Source organism: Malaclemys terrapin, chromosome 16 (assembly GCF_027887155.1).
Source record: "Malaclemys terrapin pileata isolate rMalTer1 chromosome 16, rMalTer1.hap1, whole genome shotgun sequence".
Lineage (NCBI taxonomy): Eukaryota > Metazoa > Chordata > Testudines > Emydidae > Malaclemys > Malaclemys terrapin.
The window spans coordinates 24,835,778-24,854,127 of NC_071520.1; the positions used below are offsets into that span (position 1 = coordinate 24,835,778).

The 18,350-nt window shown below is 52.7% G+C and overlaps 1 protein-coding gene across 11 annotated transcripts in view; it reads left to right on the forward strand.

Moving 5' to 3' along the window:
- Positions 1-18,350, forward strand: part of NCOR2 (nuclear receptor corepressor 2) — a 395,163-nt gene that overhangs the window by 361,068 nt on the left and 15,745 nt on the right. For 9 of the 11 annotated variants that reach the window (XM_054006074.1, XM_054006082.1, XM_054006083.1 and 6 more), the window contains 11 exons: positions 2,148-2,375; positions 2,949-3,203; positions 6,163-6,312; positions 8,010-8,138; positions 8,352-8,514; positions 9,431-9,978; positions 13,557-13,700; positions 15,124-15,275; positions 15,659-15,852; positions 16,932-17,081; positions 18,084-18,229. In XM_054006074.1, coding sequence (XP_053862049.1) covers positions 2,148-2,375; positions 2,949-3,203; positions 6,163-6,312; positions 8,010-8,138; positions 8,352-8,514; positions 9,431-9,978; positions 13,557-13,700; positions 15,124-15,275; positions 15,659-15,852; positions 16,932-17,081; positions 18,084-18,229 — 2,259 coding nt within the window. The remainder of the gene's footprint in view (positions 1-2,147; positions 2,376-2,948; positions 3,204-6,162; positions 6,313-8,009; positions 8,139-8,351; positions 8,515-9,430; positions 9,979-13,556; positions 13,701-15,123; positions 15,276-15,658; positions 15,853-16,931; positions 17,082-18,083; positions 18,230-18,350) is intronic. The other 2 variants (XM_054006081.1, XM_054006076.1) reach the window with 2 other exon arrangements.

Below are 18,350 nucleotides of genomic sequence, written 5' to 3' on the forward strand. Positions count from 1 at the left end.
GGCTGGAGGTTTCCCAAGAAAGAGTTGAATATTTCTATTAAATTCCAGCATAGAGGTGTAATTCTGTGTGTCTGCAGATGAGAGGGTGCCTGCGTGTGCAGGAAGGACACTATAGGGGTCTGCAAGGGTAAATCATAGCATCATTTTTCTGGGTTGGAAGGAGCTGTTATGGGTCGCTTAGTGCATCCCTCTGCACCCCTGACAGGTTTGAGGTACAGGGCCCTGCCAAGTAGCTGAGACTTTGTTCAAACTGAAGGAGTGGCGATTCAAACCTGAAACGTTTCCAGGGTTATTTTTGCAACAATGAAAACAGTTTTGTGAGAGGATTTAACCAGTCCCTGCAAGGCTGGAAACCCAAACGTCACTGAACGAGGCTAGTGCATAAGAACGAGACAGTGAAATTGAGCAACTTAGCTTCGTTGTCTGAACCAGAGCTGGTTGAGTCATCCCTAAAGAATCCTCGATGTGTGGAATTTCGGTTCGTTGCCTGTCTGCAAACGGCTCGCAGCTTTTCTCGCATTTATTTGTTGTTGGGAAATGACGCACGGGCTCATGCCTCTGAATAGTTCAGGGTCTGTGGCTTGTTTGTGAGTGGTTTGTTGCAAGAATTTGACATTCAAGCTGTTTTGATTGGATCCTGGGCTCACATGGTATGTTTCCCTCCCCAGAACGGATGAGCTGAGCGTAACTCTTAGAATCAGGGCTGCTCGTTACTAATTAGCTCGCCTGGTGATATTCACCCTGTACAGAGGGCGAGCACCAGAGTGCCAGCGCTGAGTTAATAGGGATGCGAGAGAAGCTTGACATTATTCCAGCTGCTTCTCCATGTATTATGAAAGTGTTTACAGCTCCTGGTGAGCACAGGAGGACGGCTGCTGTCAGAACCATCTGGGCCCTATTTCATCATGTTTATTTTGAGTTTCCAGGGTCACTTTTTTTCTCTCTGGTAACGTTAACCTCTCTGCTGCCGGCAGAGCGTTCAGACAGGGCTGTGGCAGCAGGGTCTCGCTGCCATCCACTCGGGTCAGGTTCGTTGGACTGCATCAGGAGAGTATGTTTGTCAGATGTCCCTGGCCCCTTGCTGAGGCTAAGTGAAGATCTTTGAGAGGGCAAACGTGAGATCCATTCAGGGCAAAACTGGCTTTTGTTTAGGAACCAAACCAGGGACCTGGCAGGGCAACATTCTGGAGAGCTTTGTGCGGAAGTGGGAGAAGATAAGACCCTGCGGGCTGGAGGGTCAGTTGGATTGTGAAGATTTGCATGTGTGGTTGTCTCTGAAACGTTTCTCGTGGATATGTCCTTAGAGAGAGAGCAGCTGAGCCCAGGCCAGGGAGCCAGAAACTCTTCAGCTCGAATCCTGGCTCTGGCATTGATCTTGGGCAAGCCCTCACCCTCTCTTCTCCTAGCTGTAATAACAGGGATGCTTATTGGCTTTCCTCTCCTGGATGCTGGGGATTAATCATTGTTCCTAGAATGTTTTGAAGGCGAACAGGCAAATACATCACTGCCGTCAATGAGGGTAACTCCACTGATGTCAGTGGAAGATGACTCCCATTTTCATTATAGCCATTGTAGTCGCACTCCCTTATCCCAAGGGTGAATTTAGCCCCAAAAGCGTTACCCGGGGGGAGCGTCTCGCTCTTTGTAGAAGCAGCAGCCTTTGCTCTCACCGACATTGCCAAGGAGATCTGCTCTGACTCGTTACCTCTTGTGCCGCGTTTGGCTCCCGAGGGTTGGGCCCCACAATTCGAAAGGCAAACGAAAGGGTGGGGTTTTGACTTAGGAACACACTTGCCGTGGGCAGAACGGGGAGAGCAGAACTCTTAGAGTCAGGTGCAGCTGCCTTCAGTGGGACCCTCGTCCTCCTCCCTAGTCACAAAGACGCTTTCGGAAATCGCCCCTGTGGCCACATGCCGCCGGCCAGATTCTGACCCCAGGTAAACGATGGCAGCCTCCACTGAAGGCAATGGCAGTCGCCACTGTGACCCTGAGAGCAGAATGGGCCCGGTAGGTTTAAACAGAGAAACACTCCTTGATTTGACGAAGCTCAGTGTACGTGCCAGAACCAGTAAGGCAGTGGGGGGCATGCCCCTCTGAGAGCATGTTTCAACATGGACTCTTCTGACTCCGTTCTTTTGCTTCTGCAGGGAGCATCACGGCTGGGAAGCCGGTGTCCCAGGACAGAAAGATCACCCCCACGACAAGAGATATCACCAATTCCAAGTCTCCTCACGCTACTCTATCGGACCATCACCATCCCATCTCCCCCTACGAACATTTACTCCGGGGAATGAGTGGTGTCGATTTGTACAGAGGACACATTCCATTGGCCTTCGACCCCGCTGCAATTCCCAGGGGAATTCAACTGGAAGCAGGTACGCCTTTATTTGGGGGCACTTGGCAGGAGCAGCCCCTGGTCAGCTGGGCAAAAAATCTGCCTTGGGCTCCATTGCTATGAATGTAGCATAGCTGAGAACAGAATGGGGCCTTTTCTTTTCTAAGCTGTGTAACAAGCCGCTGGCTGGCGGGTGACGTTCCGTTTCACAATGAGCAATGGAAACAGGCTTTTAAAGCAGCACTGCCGTGACTGTTGAGTAACTCTTTGGCTTAAAGCCGCGTCTCGGATGAGCTCTTCTCTGACTCAGTTCTGTCCTTACCCTGACACTGCTCCAGTGCACCATTGGCAGATGAAGGCCCTGAGACAACAAAAAGCCAGCTTCCTCCACCCTCGTGCCCACGGGGGCTGAGGTCTCTGGTGTGTTGCATGGGCCTCCCCAGCCCGATGGAGGGTTCCGGGTGCTCACTGATTTGGGCCTTGGCTGTTCCTAAATTATCCCACGTCCTAGCTGATGCTCTGGAGCGCTGCAGTTTTCATGAGTCAGACTCTGCCGCCCTCTTGTAGGACCGTACTGCATGAGAAACTGACTGGTCTGAATCTTCTCTTTTAGCTGCTGCTTACTACTTGCCCAGGCATCTCACTCCAAGCCCGACGTACCCCCATCTCTACCCTCCATACCTCATCAGAGGGTATCCAGACACTGCCGCCATGGAGAACAGGCAGACCATCATCAACGACTACATCACCTCCCAGCAGATGCACCAGAACGCCGCCGCCACGGCCATGGCTCAGAGGGCGGACATGCTGCGCGGACTTTCGCCCCGAGAACCCTCGCTGGCTCTCAACTATGCTGCAGGTCCTCGAAGTATGAAGCTGTCTGTGGTTTTTAGGTGGCATTTTTTCTTCTTGAAAGGCATAGGGCTGTCGTTCTGACCCCAGGCCCCTAGCGTAACGCCCAGCAGGGCTCCCGTGGTGGAGATCACAACAGCAGTACCCATGCGGCATGCACATTGGTCTGCGGCGCCGGGGGCAGGAGCATCTTGGCTTCGGCCGGTTGAGCGGTTCCTGAGCCATCTGTGCCAAGGCGGTTAGTTTTTGTCAGTCTTGATAGCGCGTTTGGTTTCTCAAGGCTGCTTCAGGGGCAGCCACGTGACCTTGGGCTGGAGTTTGATCAGCTCTCACAAGTTAAAGAGGGCCAGGCCAGACCAGTGCTTGGATAAGAGCCCCTCGGGGTATATCTGCGGAGCCCGTGACAGTGAGCCTCCGAGCCTGTATCGACACACTCGGACTTGTGGAGGCTGCTGCTGTACTCTCAGAATTGCTGGGGAGACGACACTTGGACGCCAGGGCTCAGACTGGAGCTGGGGTGCTGAAGCCAAGAGGCGGGAGTGGGCATCAGAGCCCAGCTGCGGCTTCAAAGCGCTGTCTATACAGCTGTTTTTAGAGAGCCACTGCAAACCTGAGTCTCTCAACCCGGGCAGGGAGATGGGATCCAATTCTGGGGGCAGTGCCCCAGTGTGGCACTAGGGGCTCTGAGCTGCTGCTTCTGCGCCCTCCTCCAGACAAAACAACACTGGGCTCCCAGTCAGCGTGTGGCTAGTCAGGATCGTTTGGTTGGTTGGGTTTGTTCTCAGGCATGGCGTGTCCTAGCCAGATTCAGCCCCCCTCAATCCCCCTCCAAACTGAATACATTGTTGACCTCCACTTCCTGCCCTATGCGGTTGTGCGGTTGTTGCAGGCTGTTAAAAAGCTGCCACCCCGAAAAGAGACTGACGTTCAGTGGTGGGCGAAGTGATTCCGTACACATAGAGGACATCGCTTTGGGATCCCTTGGGCTGGGAGCTGCTCTAGAAGTTGCTGTTGTTCTTTAACCTCTTTACTTTCTGTTAGTAATACATGGCTGTGCACTAACCTGTCCCTGGCCCTGCTGTCCCTTCACCATCCCCCAGCAGTGGGGCCAGATTCAGGGTAAATGGCAGGAATTTCAGGTGCCAATGAAACCTTACAGACTGGAGGAGGTGAGAAACCAAGAGTGTAACATTGAAAGAGAGGTACAGTAGAAAGCTGGCGCCTGTAGAACGTGATCTGAGTGGGTACCCTGGAAACTAGCTCAGGAAAGCGTAGGCTAAGGCAGAAGGATGAATTAGTGAGGGGCCGGATCATGGCGCCCTTTCTCTCCACGGAGAGCACTTGAGTAGTCCCATGGACTTCAAGGAAGGACTCCACAATCTGGCTCATGGTATTTGTAAAGCTCTTTCAAGATTAAAAAATGCTGTGTGAGTGCGAAGTGTGGTTGTTAACAATGAGAGAAGCTTGCTCTGTGAGTGTGGGTGTAACATGGCTGCATCTTCTCAAACAGCCGAGTAGCTGATCTGTAGCTTTCCAGCTCTTCAGAACATGTTCCCATCGACAATGGGGTCCGTAGCCCTGTAAAATAGCATTTATGCTATTGCGCTGATGGTTCTTTGAGTCTACACTGGCTGTAATCATATTTCTCACTCGATGCAAATTGATCTCTGCCTTCCCATCGCTGGGCAAAAGTGGCCCATTTGTACTGGTCTTTATAGACAGTATCTCCAGTGACTTGTGCTGAACTGGGCCCTTCTAGCACAGTGTATATTCTGAGATTTAAAAGCTGGGTATGATTTGGGGGATAAAGCAAATGAGCATCTCTCAGAAAAGACCCAGGGGGACTTTCTCATCTCATTGTGCTGAGTAGGCCTCTGTCCTCAGAGCTGACTCTGGGATGCTGCTGAGTCTCCCTCCAGCTAAAATCCCACCCGCAGGGAATCTGGGGGTCCCCTCTGACTCCAGAACTAAAATTTGTACGTAGCTTGTGCTATTCGCACCTGCAGAACACAGCGATCTGAGCGAATGACCCCAGTCAAGTGCCCCCCAAGTGAGAGAATTCTCAGTTCAGGCTCGGACTCTGCCCTTTCTCGTACCCCGGCACGTACAGAACGGGGTGTACATAGGGCTGGAAGGGATCTTGAGAGGCCATCTAGCCCAGCCCCCTGCACTGAGGCAGGACCAGGTCTACCTAAACCATCCCTGACAGATGTTTGTTCCACCTGTTCTTATAAACCTCCAATGACAGGGATTCCACAACCTCCCTTGGAAGCCTGTTCCAGAGCTTACCAGTCCCTGTTGGGTTCATTTCAGTGAATGCCATGTGGGGGGTGGGCGGAGTGTCCCACCCTGCGGAGTTAGAACCCCCAGAGCAGTGCCTGGACCCCGCCGTTCAAAAGAAAGCCACGCCGACTCCTCCTCTTTCACTGTCCGAGCTGAGTGGAAGGCATTAAGTAAACCAAGGGTGAAATTCCCCCTGTGAAAGATGGGCCTGAACTGGGAATTACGTGGTGCTTGGGCCTTCAGCTGGGCCTCTGCACCGGGGTGGATTTTGCCTCTGATAGTCCCTGCCCCAGGCAGCTTACAATCTTTGTGCTCTGTGTTTGTCCAGCACCTAGCACTGTGGGGTCCTGGTCCATGACTGGGGCTCCTAGGTAGAAATAATAAATGATGATAACCCCAAGAGTATCAATGGTGAGAAGTAGATCCTAATTTTTTCAATGCTTCCTCTTTTAACAATCCATCACCAGAGGGGTTCGCCACAGAGCGGGAAACCGCTTTTAAATTACGCAGCTAGCCCTAGACAATCAGATTGTTCTCTGGCTAGTGTCCCCTTCCCAGTTGCCAGGGGTATGTGTGTGTTCGTGTGCTGTCCCAATTCCCAGGGCTTTCCTACCAGCATCACTCTCCGCACCGCCTTGTGTGGAGCGTGGGCTGGATCGTCATCCTGACAGTCCTTTCGGTTCTCTCTCCAGGGATCATCGACCTGTCCCAAGTGCCGCACCTGCCCGTCCTCGTGCCCCCCACACCTGGCACCTCCGCCGCCTCGATGGACCGAATCACGTACATCCCCAGCGCCCCCCAGACATTTAGCAGCCGGCACAGCAGCTCCCCGCTCTCCCCAGGTAAAACCCACGGGTTTGAATTGCCACCTGATAATCTGCCTGGGTGGGCATGTGGACAAACCGAACCCCCGCCGCGTGTGTGTGTTTGAGGTTTCCCAGGAACGCCCATTGCTCCAGGATTTCGGTATGGTGAGCCTGGCGTGCTGGTTTGTCCTGCACCCGGAATTCGTAGTCCCCACGGCTCTTACCACACTGATAGTACTTCCCATCCAAGGATCTTCAGGCGCTTGAGGTGCACAAATTAAACCAAGAGGGGAAGGGAGCTGGTAAACTGAGGCACAGAGAGACGTAACTTGTCCAAGGCCAATCCAGACCCAGGTGTAGAGCACAGCGGAGTCCTGCTCCTACTCTTGTCTGATCACTACCTACCAGTCCCTCTTCCCTGGGCTTAACCCGAGCTGGGGTTAGGGTTGGGGCCAGCAAGGGGCCCGGAGCTGGGGCTAGGGGCGGGGCCGATGGGGGACCCCGAGCCGGGGAGCTGATCAGTAGGGTTGTTTCTCTCTTTTATGGAGGGCTCTGAGGCTGGAAGGACTGTTCTTGTCTGCAGGTGCAGCCGATGATCATTGGCTTGTAACACTGCTAGAACTTGACCTGCTCTGGCAGTTTGGGCCCGTCAGCTCTCTGCATTGTTATTTATTCAGCACCTGATGCAGGCTTGCAGCTGGGCGAGATGTTTTCCCCTCCCCCAAAATGTTCACAACCGAAGCCCAGACCAATGGGAATGTGAGGACAAGAGTTTCCCATGGAAGAACTCCAGTGATTTCTGTGGGACTGTGGTGGTTATGGGTTCTGAGGCTAGCTGCCCCTTTGTCCCCCTCTGGGTGCTCTTAGAAAGACCTGCCCCGGTCTTGGCCCTCTTGCCTCACTTGTCTCAAGGAGAATCATGTGATCCTTCGGTGGGAGCCGTATGTACCAATCGGTGCCCTGCAGGCCCAACACCTACATTTCCTCCCTTTGGGAGTCTGTAACCAGAGATCCCTTGTTGAAGTGTTTTCTTTAGCTCTGGGGAACAAAACATTAGAGAAACAAGGACATAGCATGCTAGTTCGGATTGCGCTGAGTAGAGAAGAATCGCCGGGGCTTTATGAACGGCAGGAGGGGCTAGTTCCCTAGGATCTTGGACGGGATCGTCCTTGGGGTGGCTAGCCCCGCCCACTGCTCGTGACACCACAGTTGCATTCCCATTTTTAGCACGTTAGCTCAAACAGACTTAGGGCTGGGATGTCTCCCGACCCCAGCTCCTTCCAGCTCTAGTGCAGACATACCCTGAGAGTGTTTACCCCTGTCTCTATCCAGCAGGGCCTATGCAGGAGAATGCCCCCACAGTGGGCAGGTAGGCCCATTCAGTCTCAGTGGGTTGTAATCACTGGCCTAGTGGCGCTGTCTCCCCATGGGTGAGGGTGTTGAAACCATCTGATCCCTTTTGTCAGTCGAACACACCGTCTTAGAAGTCATGCGCATCTGTCCCATTTTGGGTACAGATCAAAATGTGCAGTTAATACAGATACTCGTGCCCCGATGGTTGCCCCGGCGTTACCCCGGTGTAAGTGGTATCAGGCCCCGGTCTTTGCTTATCTGCCAGGATCTGGTTTAGGAAGCTCGTGCGGAGATCCTGTAGCTGCAACACTCGCGAGAGTGGAGGTTGCACCAGAATTCCGCTCGCAGGGCCCCCGTCACTGGCTGCCTTTGAATTCCAGGAGGCCCCACGCACATGACCAAACAGACAGGAGCATCGGCGTCCGAACGAGATCGGGAGCGCGAGAGGGAGCGCGAGAAATCCTTCCTAGCAGCCACCACTGTGGAGCATGCGCCCATCTGGAGACCAGGTAGGCTTGGAGGAACCCGGTCCATACAGCTTGTGGATAGCAATGGTTCCACTGGTGAGCAGAGCCTTTTGGGGGGCGGAGGGTGGGGCGGGGCTGGGGACAGTTCTGTAAGGTTTATGCAGAGCTCTCTCTTCCTCCCCATCTCGCTGTCACTTGCCCCTTGGTTTTCCATGCTGGTTTCCAGCTCAGATTGTTCGCTGCATTTTCTTACAGGGACCGAGCAAAGTAGCAGCCGTTCAGCCACTCATTCTCACAGCCACCAGCACTCTCCCGCCTCGCCCCGCACCCACGAGACCGTCCAGCAGCGCCCCAGCGTGCTGCACAACACGGGCATGAAGGTCACCTCGTCGGAGAGCCTCACCCCGTCGGTTCTGCGGTGTGTATGGGCTTTGCGGCTCGCCGCGCTCCTGCCCTCGGTGGGTGGAGGGCTCTGGGTTGTTAAGAATCTAATCCTGCACCATTGATGGCCACAGGTGTTTTTTGGTCATTGATTTCAATGGGAGCAGGCCTTATCAGCAGGCCTGTGGTGGGCTGGCTGATTTTGAACAGGGTCTTTTCCTTTTCAAATGGCTTTTGCTGGGAGCTGCTCCCAGGGAGCAAATGGGGGGATGGTCGTGGGCTGTCCGCTCTGGGCCAAATCCAGATGTTCTTACTCAGCCCGTGCTCCAGCCCTTGCCTCAGTGAGAAGCTTTCTTCAGCCTCTTGAAGTAAGGGCTCCGGAATTTAGCCCATTATTTTGGTCACTCCAACTGGCCAGCCCCTTTTGCAGCAAACAAGCTGTGGAAATACATATGTCACTGGTGGGGTTTCCAGCTTGCTCTTTGTCCCAACTTCAGCAGGAAGCCAGAAATGATCTGATTCCTCTTGCTCTCTGGTATTCTGCCACACTCTGCCTGGGCCTTTCTTACCCCAGTGCAGTCTCATGCCAAAGTTATAAATGGGGAATCAAACACACTGGTTAAATGGAACTTGGGCAGGATTCTCCGCTCACTTCCGTCGGTGCAGATGAGGAGTAACTCTGCTGAAGTCCAAACTGGTGTAAATAGGACCAGAGTCAGGCCCCGTTCGTTTAGTTTTCCAAGGAAGATGCACTGTGACCTTCTCCTGTGTCTGTTTCGCATAGTTTGGCATTGGATCCATTAACCTCTGAGTAACATGTACTGTAGCTAATACCTCTGTAGAGTTACTGGATTTGACAGGAGCAAACAGCCTAGTTCCTGTGGGGGTGGGGAAGCTGCAGTGTCTCTCAGCCCCACGGTCATATTATCTCTGCGTTCTTTTTTGCTTTCAAGATCCTCCACCACCACCACCACATCGCCCATCCGCTCTGCAGGCTTTCCCACGGCATCCGCCCTGCGCTGCTCCCTCGGTGGAGTGGACAGCTATGCAGCCATGATGGACCCTGCTCTCCTACAGAAAGAGGTGTCCAGGGCCCGAGAAGCCAAGGTAGAACGCCCTCAGACTGACAACAACATGTTCACCTCAAAGCTGCCCAGTGGGGCAGGCCTAGAACAGTCATCATCACCTATTAAAGCCATGGAGTCCAGGCCCTTACCAGCCTCCGGGCCAGGTTCTACCCAGCAGTATAGCAGAGGACAGGGGAAAAACCAGCACCATCATCCACCCCTGGACCAGCAGCACGCAGTCTCGGTCAATGAGCAGCACAGTAGAGAAAAGAATCAAAGTAAATCCTTTTCAATGCAGGAACAGGAGCTCCGAGCACTCGGTAAGACCACCATGACAGCGGCCAGCTTCATAGATGTGATTATCATGCGTCAAATTTCTTGCGATAAGGGGAAGCGAGAAAGACGCTCGCTAAATAACGACTCCACTAGTGATGGTAAGAAATTGGAGGGGCGGGTGCCAGTCCAAGTTTGTGGCCTAAAACCAATTTGTTTATTTATTTTAGTTTTTGAATTGCACGTTTTGGTGGTTGGCTTCTTCCACTTCCTGAATTTTTTGGAATCATTTATGTTATTCTAGTCTTTTATTTTTGTTATTTGTTTTAAAAATCCTTCCTCCACCCCACCCCACCCCTTTTTTTTTTTTTTTTAATTTTCCTTTGCCAATTCTTGCTTTGCAGCTCTAGTTCATTTCCTGGTATTTATTTATTTTAAATTCTTGATTTCACTGTAATTAGCAATTCACATGTGGCCTACGTTAAAGAATCATGGGTAATAACTTAAACAGCAAGGGGTCTGGGGGGAGGGGGAGGGAATGTCTGATTCTAACAGGACAGCCACATCAGACAAGAACAATGTCCCACGTTTGCACAATGCCTTTCAATTTGATAGATCCCAAAGCAATGTATCAATTTGTCTATCAAATGATATATCAGTGCTTAGATGCCATGGTGACAGACACTATATAAGACATAAATATAGATGGTATACTGTACACGGGGATCGTGTAGCTGCCATTGGAATGCAGCCACTTCTGGAGTGAAACACAGCAGCTGCTTAACCCAGCACAACAGCTTAATGCACAAAATGAAGTAGAATATGTTTATCTGGGTGAAACTGCTGGGGGGGGGGGAGGGGGCTCTACTTTCATGCCCATCTCTATAGGGACACTTACGGGGACAGCTTCACTTTGGTCCAGAGCCGACCCCTGGGTTCCATTTAGATATTTAGTTAATAGCAAGCACCATGTAATGCTTAGCGCACAGGGGTCTGTAAGCATGTCACAGTGTTCTCTCTGTGAATCTCTCCTGCACGTCTGCCCTGGGTCCCAGCGTTGCACTCCCATGCATGTAAACCTTAGTGCACAGTGTGCACCAGACAATCCACGGGGATAATTGGAGAGGAGAATTTTTTTTCTGACTCTATTCTCTGAATCTTCCTCTCTTTGCTCTTCAAGATCTTACTAATAAGCAGTGACACTTCTCATTGGGCTCTTCCAGCCAGCTGCCGAGAATGCTCTGCTAGCTGTGAACACACACTCACCTTTGGCTTTAGTGGTGCATTTTTTCCTGACACTAGTAAAACACATTAAAGCGTTTCTGCAAATACATCCGAACAAGCAGATCATCGGGAAGTTATGCAGCAGCAGGATTTCCTCTGAGCCCATCCAGAGAGCTGGGAGTTGCAACGCTCCACCTTACAGTGGCTAGAAATCCTGCTCGGTCAATAGGAAGGATGAGGTGTCCCAGCCTCGAGATCTCAGCAAGAGGTGCTACTGTAAAAGAGTTTTTATTTGGAGCCAAGGCTATGTTGTGCTGCTGTGTTTGATCGTCCCAGACTAGAGAGGGGCTGTGTTCCAATGACCCAGAGGCCAGAGCTCGGGACGCAGTATCAAGAATTAGCTGTATATTAGCTTGTTAAGTCTTTTCTATTGATTCCCTCCCACCCAAGCTCTCTGATCCGTGCCTGGCCATTCGTACATCTATTTCTCTTCCTCCTCCAGACGCGCCTAAACACAAACAGCTCCAGGCTACTCTGATTTCTGGGGTTCACAATATTACACACACTCCGACTGCCCCCGTGCTGGCAGAGCAAGCTGGTCTGCTTCCCACCCCCGGCTCCAGCCATCAGTCAGATCAGAGTATGACCAGCCAGCCCTGCTCAGGGATATCAGCACCAGCAATGTCCTGTCAATAGAGACAAGCCTTTGAGTGGGGTGGAACCCCAGTGGTACTAGGGTTTGGTTCTTCAGCCAAGACTCACTAGAACGTGACTGGAGGGAGTGGGGAACTCGCACGAAGAAGCAATAGCACTAGAAGCAATGAATCCGCATGAGATGACCCAGTCAAGCAGGGAGTGAGCAGAACGACCCTTTAATACAAGGCATGTACGTGTGTGGGAATGGCACATTTCCCACTCCTCCCACCTCTCTTCCAGTGACTTCACGTGAGTCCATTGATATCCGCTGGGTTCAGTGAGTGAGCCCAGTTTGGCCTGGTCCCTACCTGGGCCGGGATGGGGCGAGCAGGCTGGTCTGGGCATGAGTTCAGCGTAGGTAACCAGCTGTGACTGGCTCCCAGAGAGGATGCGCTGGTGACAAGGAAGCCCTTGGTGGAATACACCTGGGTCTCGCAGAGCCAGGAGGGAACAGTGTGATTTGTCTCCATTGATAACTCCTGGGAACTCGGCTTTAGGAAGTTAGTCATATCAAGAAGTGCGTGAAATTCCTTAGCCAGAGAGGCAGTGTTGCCAGAGGGCAGGGTGCAAGGTTGGGACTCAGGACACCTTAGTCCTCTTCCTGGCTCTGCTCTCGATCTGTCCTGTGATCTTGTGGAAGTCACGCCACCTTTCCGCGTCTCTATCCCCATGCCTGTAAGACAGGGATAATGACGATGCAGTGTTGCCAGCTCTCAAGGTTTTATCATGTTTCATTTTACACTCCAGCTCCTGGAGAATCTCAACTTTCATTTAAAAAAAAAAAAAAAAAAAAGTGAGTTTCTCACCCCATAGTAGCAGATAAAAGCTTGAAAATGTGACTTGCGTGCACCTCAAAGGCTCAGAAACCCGAAGGAAAATAATTAAAACCCAACTGTTGTTGTTAGTATTTTTGTTTAATCTTGTGGCTTCAATCTCACAGTTTTGGGGTGGCCTGTCCCACAATTTTTGACCAGTTGAGGTTGGCAGTGGTGTGATACAGGCTTTCCTTTGAGATCTACCAGGGAAAATGCCACCTAGAATAGGTAAAACCCAACACCCAACCACAACAATCATTTACTTTTCACTGTGTATGTGGCTTTTATCTGTTGTTTGTTTGCGTTTGCCTGGTGTGGGAGGTGTGAATCCAGGCCGGTCAGGTTCACTGCCTTGAGCTGTTGTGTTTGGGTTTCCAGCTCTGCAGGAAAATGTGATGTTGTTTTTTTCATTGTAATTGAAAAGCAGCAAATGTGGCTGTCTGTGTGTCTGTCTGTGTGTTTCCTTGCTGATTGTCAGCTGGTGGTTCTTATGATACTGATACTGTTCAAGGCACCTGGGGCTATATCTACACTGCACATGAAGGTGTCATGATAGCACGGGTAGGCACCCCCACTCTAGCTTTAATCTGTCTAGCACAGGTAACGACAGGAGCATAGATGCAGTGATACGGGCTTCAGCGTGGGCTAGCCACCCAAATATAAACCTCCTGGGGACCCTGGGGATGTTCTTGAGCAGCCAGCCTGTACTGGGGTCCATGCCACTGCAATTTCATTGCTTTTATTACCCATGGTAGCTAGATTAAACCTAGCAGAGTATGCATGCCCAAGCTACAGTCGCCCTTAATGCCCCCTGGCATACTAAGGCTGTAGAAGCTGCAGCGAGGCGGGTATGTCCTGCAGCTTTAGATGTAAGATCTCTGGTTATTTCTGTCACTTCTTTGCTGATGCTGAAGATCTCAGTGCAGCAGCGGTCACAGGACACGTAGGGTTAATCACAGCGAAGGAAACTCACAATATAAACGCCCTTGCTTCCATTTCCCCAGGGTTCCACGGAGGCTACAGCCCTGATGGCGTTGAAGCAGTAAGCCCAGCGAGCTCACCCAGCGTATCCCACGAGAAAGGGGCAAAGGTGCTGTCGGATGTGGAGAAAGGGCACGGGGAGCACAACGTGAGACAAAAACAGCAAGGTGAGGGGCTGCCGGGGCTGCTGCCGGCCGAGGCAGATCTGACATGGCAGGAGGCCTCCTGCACTGCTGACATTCCAGCCCTCAGCCCAGTCGAAGGCTGCCGGGCAAAATATGTGAGGCTCTGTCCCCTTCCCCTTTGTGGGTGAGGAATTTCCCTCTTCCCCCGCACAGTGGGCTGTGTTCACACCAGCCTGCGTTCCCTGAAATCTCCCCCTGGGACTACGCTTGTCTTAGCGGTGGGCAGATTCAGGGAACAGAGGCTGGTGGTGGTAAGATGAAGGGAGGGACCCATCAGGAAGCTTCTGCCTTGCAAAGATCCGTCCGTGTCCTTGAGGAGGAGGTTGGCCTTGCCACTGACACTCTGGATGGGGGCTCAGGAGATCTGGGTTCCGTTCCTGGCTCCGCCATGGGTTTCCCCTGAGAGCTTGGCTGGGTCACTCTCTCGTCCCATCCCCCACCTTCCTCTGCCCTCTCCATTTAGACGGTGAGCTCTTCAGGGCAGGGACTCTCGTTCACACGGCGTGTGTACAAGCACCTAGGACAAGGGGGCCCTGATAGGGCCTCTGGGCGCTACCCAGTGTGAGCAGTAACGCTGCCAGGCTGGCACCAGTGCGTGGTGACGGGCAGTGCAGGGAAGAGCTGAAGGCAGGGAGCAGGGAATGGGCGTTGGCTGGCCGTGCTGCAGGAAAGTGCTCATTCCCTTCTGGGCTGGGGTGAGGCGCACAGACGACAGGCTGAGAGGGAGGAGGAAATGTGCGGGGAGGCAGGAGAGGCTTAGAAGGAGGGCAGGATGTGTGGGTAGCCGAGGGCCCATCGATCTCTGTTTGTTTGTGCCTGGCTGGCCGTGTTTTGCTGGAGCTGCCACCAGCGTTTGAAGAATAACCTTAGCGCGCCGTGGGCTTATCAGCCTCCCATTGGCAGTTCCTGACAGCAGACTGGTACAGGGAACTGCGGCTCTGCCAAGGAATGTCTCGTTAGTATATTAGCTAACGGCGGCTGCTTTACACGCCCAGGGGATAGCGCTTTTCATGGGAGCTTTCCAGAGCACTCCATAAATATTCATTAATTAATTACCCGGGAGCACCTCAGTGCCCCGCCTGATTAATAAATATTATCAGCTCCATTTTAAAGATGGGGAAACAGAGGCACAGAGAGCTTACGTGACTTGTCCAGAGTTGCACAGCTAGTCACTGGCAGAGTGGGGGATAGAGCCCAGGTCTCCTGACTCCCAGTTTCTTGTGTAACCCCTAAACCAAATTCCCTGGAGCGGCGTCTCTGGCTTCTTTCATAACAAGTAAGTAGCATAGTTTAAAAAAACAGTTTGATTGAAGAGCGGAAGGGCAGAACAGCGGGTCTGTTCTGGGTAGGCGGAGGCGCTGTGTGATTGCCCTGGGTTGTCATGACTGGTTCTTTCCTTTCACAGCCTCCCTGAAGCTCTCTGCAGCAGAAGCAGCTCACATGCAGCACCTGCGCCAGTTGCCCGAAGGCCAGCAATCCCCATGCCAGCTGCTGCAGTCGTCCCAGATCATCAAAGGCCACCAGCAGCGGGTGGTCACGCTGGCTCAGCACATCAGTGTAATCAGCCTCTCTCTCCTCTTCCCGTCCAGGGGTTGTTCTGGGGCGTCTCCGCTGGGGTCAGTGGAGAATGGGCCAGGAGTGAAGTCAGGAGCCTTGGTGGCAGACCCCGGGGGGGGGGGGGGGGGCTGGTAGCAGGTCACCTCGCTCTGCGGCAACCCCTCTGGCCTTTTGCTTTTGGAGGCAGCAGAGTGCTGCAGAGAAGCCCAGGGGAGAAGGGTGCTTCCCGTCCTCCTGCCTATAAGGACCAGCCAGCAAAACTAGGAGGGGAGAAATAAATAGGGCTCAGCGCCAGAGGGTGCCCTCCCATCCCTGCCACATAAACTACAACCCAGTGAAGGGTCGCAGACAGAAGTGCTGACTCAAGGCGTTTCTTCTTCTAGGAGGTTATCACACAAGACTACACGCGCCATCATCCTCAGCAGCTCAACTCCCACCTCCAGACCCCGGTCTACTCCTTCCCTGGGGCCACGTGTCCCGTGCTGGACCTGCGAAGGACGCCCAGTGAGGCTTACATCCAGCCGCAGGAGCATGCTCCAGCCTCCAGAATCTCCCCGCAGAGCGAGGGAGACAAGAGGTGAGCTCAGCATCAGATCGGGACAGCTATGAGCTATGGCTCATGGTCACTCTCTTCAGCGGTCTCTGCACCAGGGGGAAAGGGAGCGTTTGGAACACGTGGGAACGAACACAGGCAAACTTCCCAGTGGAGACAGGGCACGTTGTAGTTTTAACGCGGCTTAGCTGGTCACCGGGAGTTCCAGGCACCCCCGGTAGGGTTCACATCGACCGGCTAATGCAGCTTGCCCTGGCCACGCAGAGATTTTAAGGTGGTAGTGATCATGCTTTTAAAACACACAAACAACCGAGCCCTAATCCTGAGCTTTCTCCAGAGCCTGGCTGGTCTTAGGACAGTTCCCTGCAGGACCGTGCTAGAATCTGCCCCCTGTTGGTTGCAAGAGGAAACAACGTGCTCAGTACTAAAAATAAAACCAAGGAGAAAATAACAACAAAAAAACCCCTAGAGAAAGTTCCTGATGGCTCCTGCTCATCTTTGTCCCTGGTGATTGGTGGAGTTTTGAGCCCTTGTACTTGCCAGCCAGCCATATTAGTGCTTTCGGAGGGTGCAGGAGTGTCCGATGTGCTCCTAGAGACTGTCACAATGTGTTAACACTGCAGCAAGAGAACACGAACTCTCTGGACTCTGCAGGTCCATACCTTCGAAGGGTTAATTCTCCGTAATGTCATAGCTTTGATTGACGCATTCTAGAGGAGTTTAGATGAGGCCCCACTCGCTGCAAATGCAGGACATCGCCCCGGGTAGAGGATGTACTGATAGGACACTTGATCTGAGCCACAAAGTCCCAGAGTTAGTTCCTCTGTTTCTGCAGTGTAACTATATTAGGGCCAATTGCAGGATTACATACGAGTTGGCTACAGCTTTGGGGCCTGTCTAAATTTAATCCTTACGATCTAGGCGTGTAGTTCAGAAACACAGAAAGCGACAAAAACGTGCAACTTAAGGGTAACATTAAGGGCTTGGGTGGTTGGTTTCCCCCTTCTCCATGACACTCCAGTTTGCAGAAGGGTTTTAATCCCTCTGTTCAGTGGTTAAGAGCATTGTAATGGAATAACAGCATCTCACTACACCATCCTCAGATCTCCTGAGCAGAGCAAAGCGTCTGCGGGGAGTGCACCAGATGACTGCATCGAGCCTGTCTCGCCACCAGACGGCATGGGAGAGCCGGAGCACACACGGAGCACCTTGTACCCAATCTTGTACCGAGAGGGAGAACAGTCAGAGCAGAGGTAACCACAGGAGATGGGGAATGTGGACTCTTCCTGCCTGGCCGGGGGTTACAGCACAAAAGCAGTACTCTGGGGTCTTCCTTCCCCTGAGCGTTCTACTCTGAGCGCTTTGGGGGCAGAGCTGGGAGCACAGACCTTTACCCTCCAATGGTAGCCTCCAATGTTGTCACTCTATGCTGCCTGCCCTTGAGCGCTCTGGGTCCGGCCTGGAGTGGCTGGCTGGGCTGACTGCCAGCTTTCTTCATTTGTATTGCTGCTGGGGTTGGATATGCCTCCAAAGAACAGGGGTGAGGGATTAACTCGCTTTGCAACCTCTTCCCAAAGTCCTCCCCTCTGACTGCCAGCGCCCGGGGGCAACGCTTTGCCTCCCATCTGTGGCTGTCCAAGCATAGTTCATTAACTCTCCCAACCCCTCTGCGCAAAGTATTTGACCCCTGCTGCAGGGTGGTAGACGGAGGCTGAGTGACTTTCCCCAAGGTCACACACAGAGGCAGTGTCAGGAGTGGAACCCAGGCGTCCTGACTCCTTCCAATTCTTTCCTGCAGCTCAGGGCCAGCCTGTCCTGGCAGCTCAGAGATCCCCTGCCCTAGTCCTCAGTCTCTCCCAAGGTGCCTTACCAGATAATCTTTCTGCTCCGGTGATTGGCTGAGCAGAAAGAATTCACTTCCAGGGTAGGGGATTTCGGGGCCCAGAGGAGAATTTTGTTGGGGCCCTTGACTCTAGGGTAAGAAGAGCTAGGCCAGAAGTGTTTCTCTTCCAGCCAAGAGACATTTTGTGGTCTGGACCTCCTGGGGGAATAAGCCACACTGTATTTAGGGGCCTTTGATCAGTCTCAAATTGAAGACAACCTGACTCCTAAGTCTAAGCTAGAAAGGCCCCAATATCTGGATGGCCTGGGGGCTGGTTCAAAGCATCTGGCGGCTAAAGGGATAGGGGATCTATAGACAGAAGGGCGTAGCGTGGGCCCTCTGCAGCCATTGCTGATCGCCTTTTGCTTCACAGAATGGGTTCCAAATCCCCAGGAAACAACACCCAGCCCCCAGCCTTCTTCAGCAAACTGACCGAGAGCAACTCCGCCATGGTGAAATCCAAGAAGCAGGAGATCATCAAAAAGCTCGGCACGACCAACAGGAGCGAAACGGAGTACAGTAAGGCTTCCAGGCTGGGGCTTTCATGCAGCAGCCACCGGAGGGAGCGGGGTGGGATGAAGGCACCTTGCAAAACCAAAGAAGGGAGAGGGAATTCCAAAGTAGCCTTCTTTCTGACATG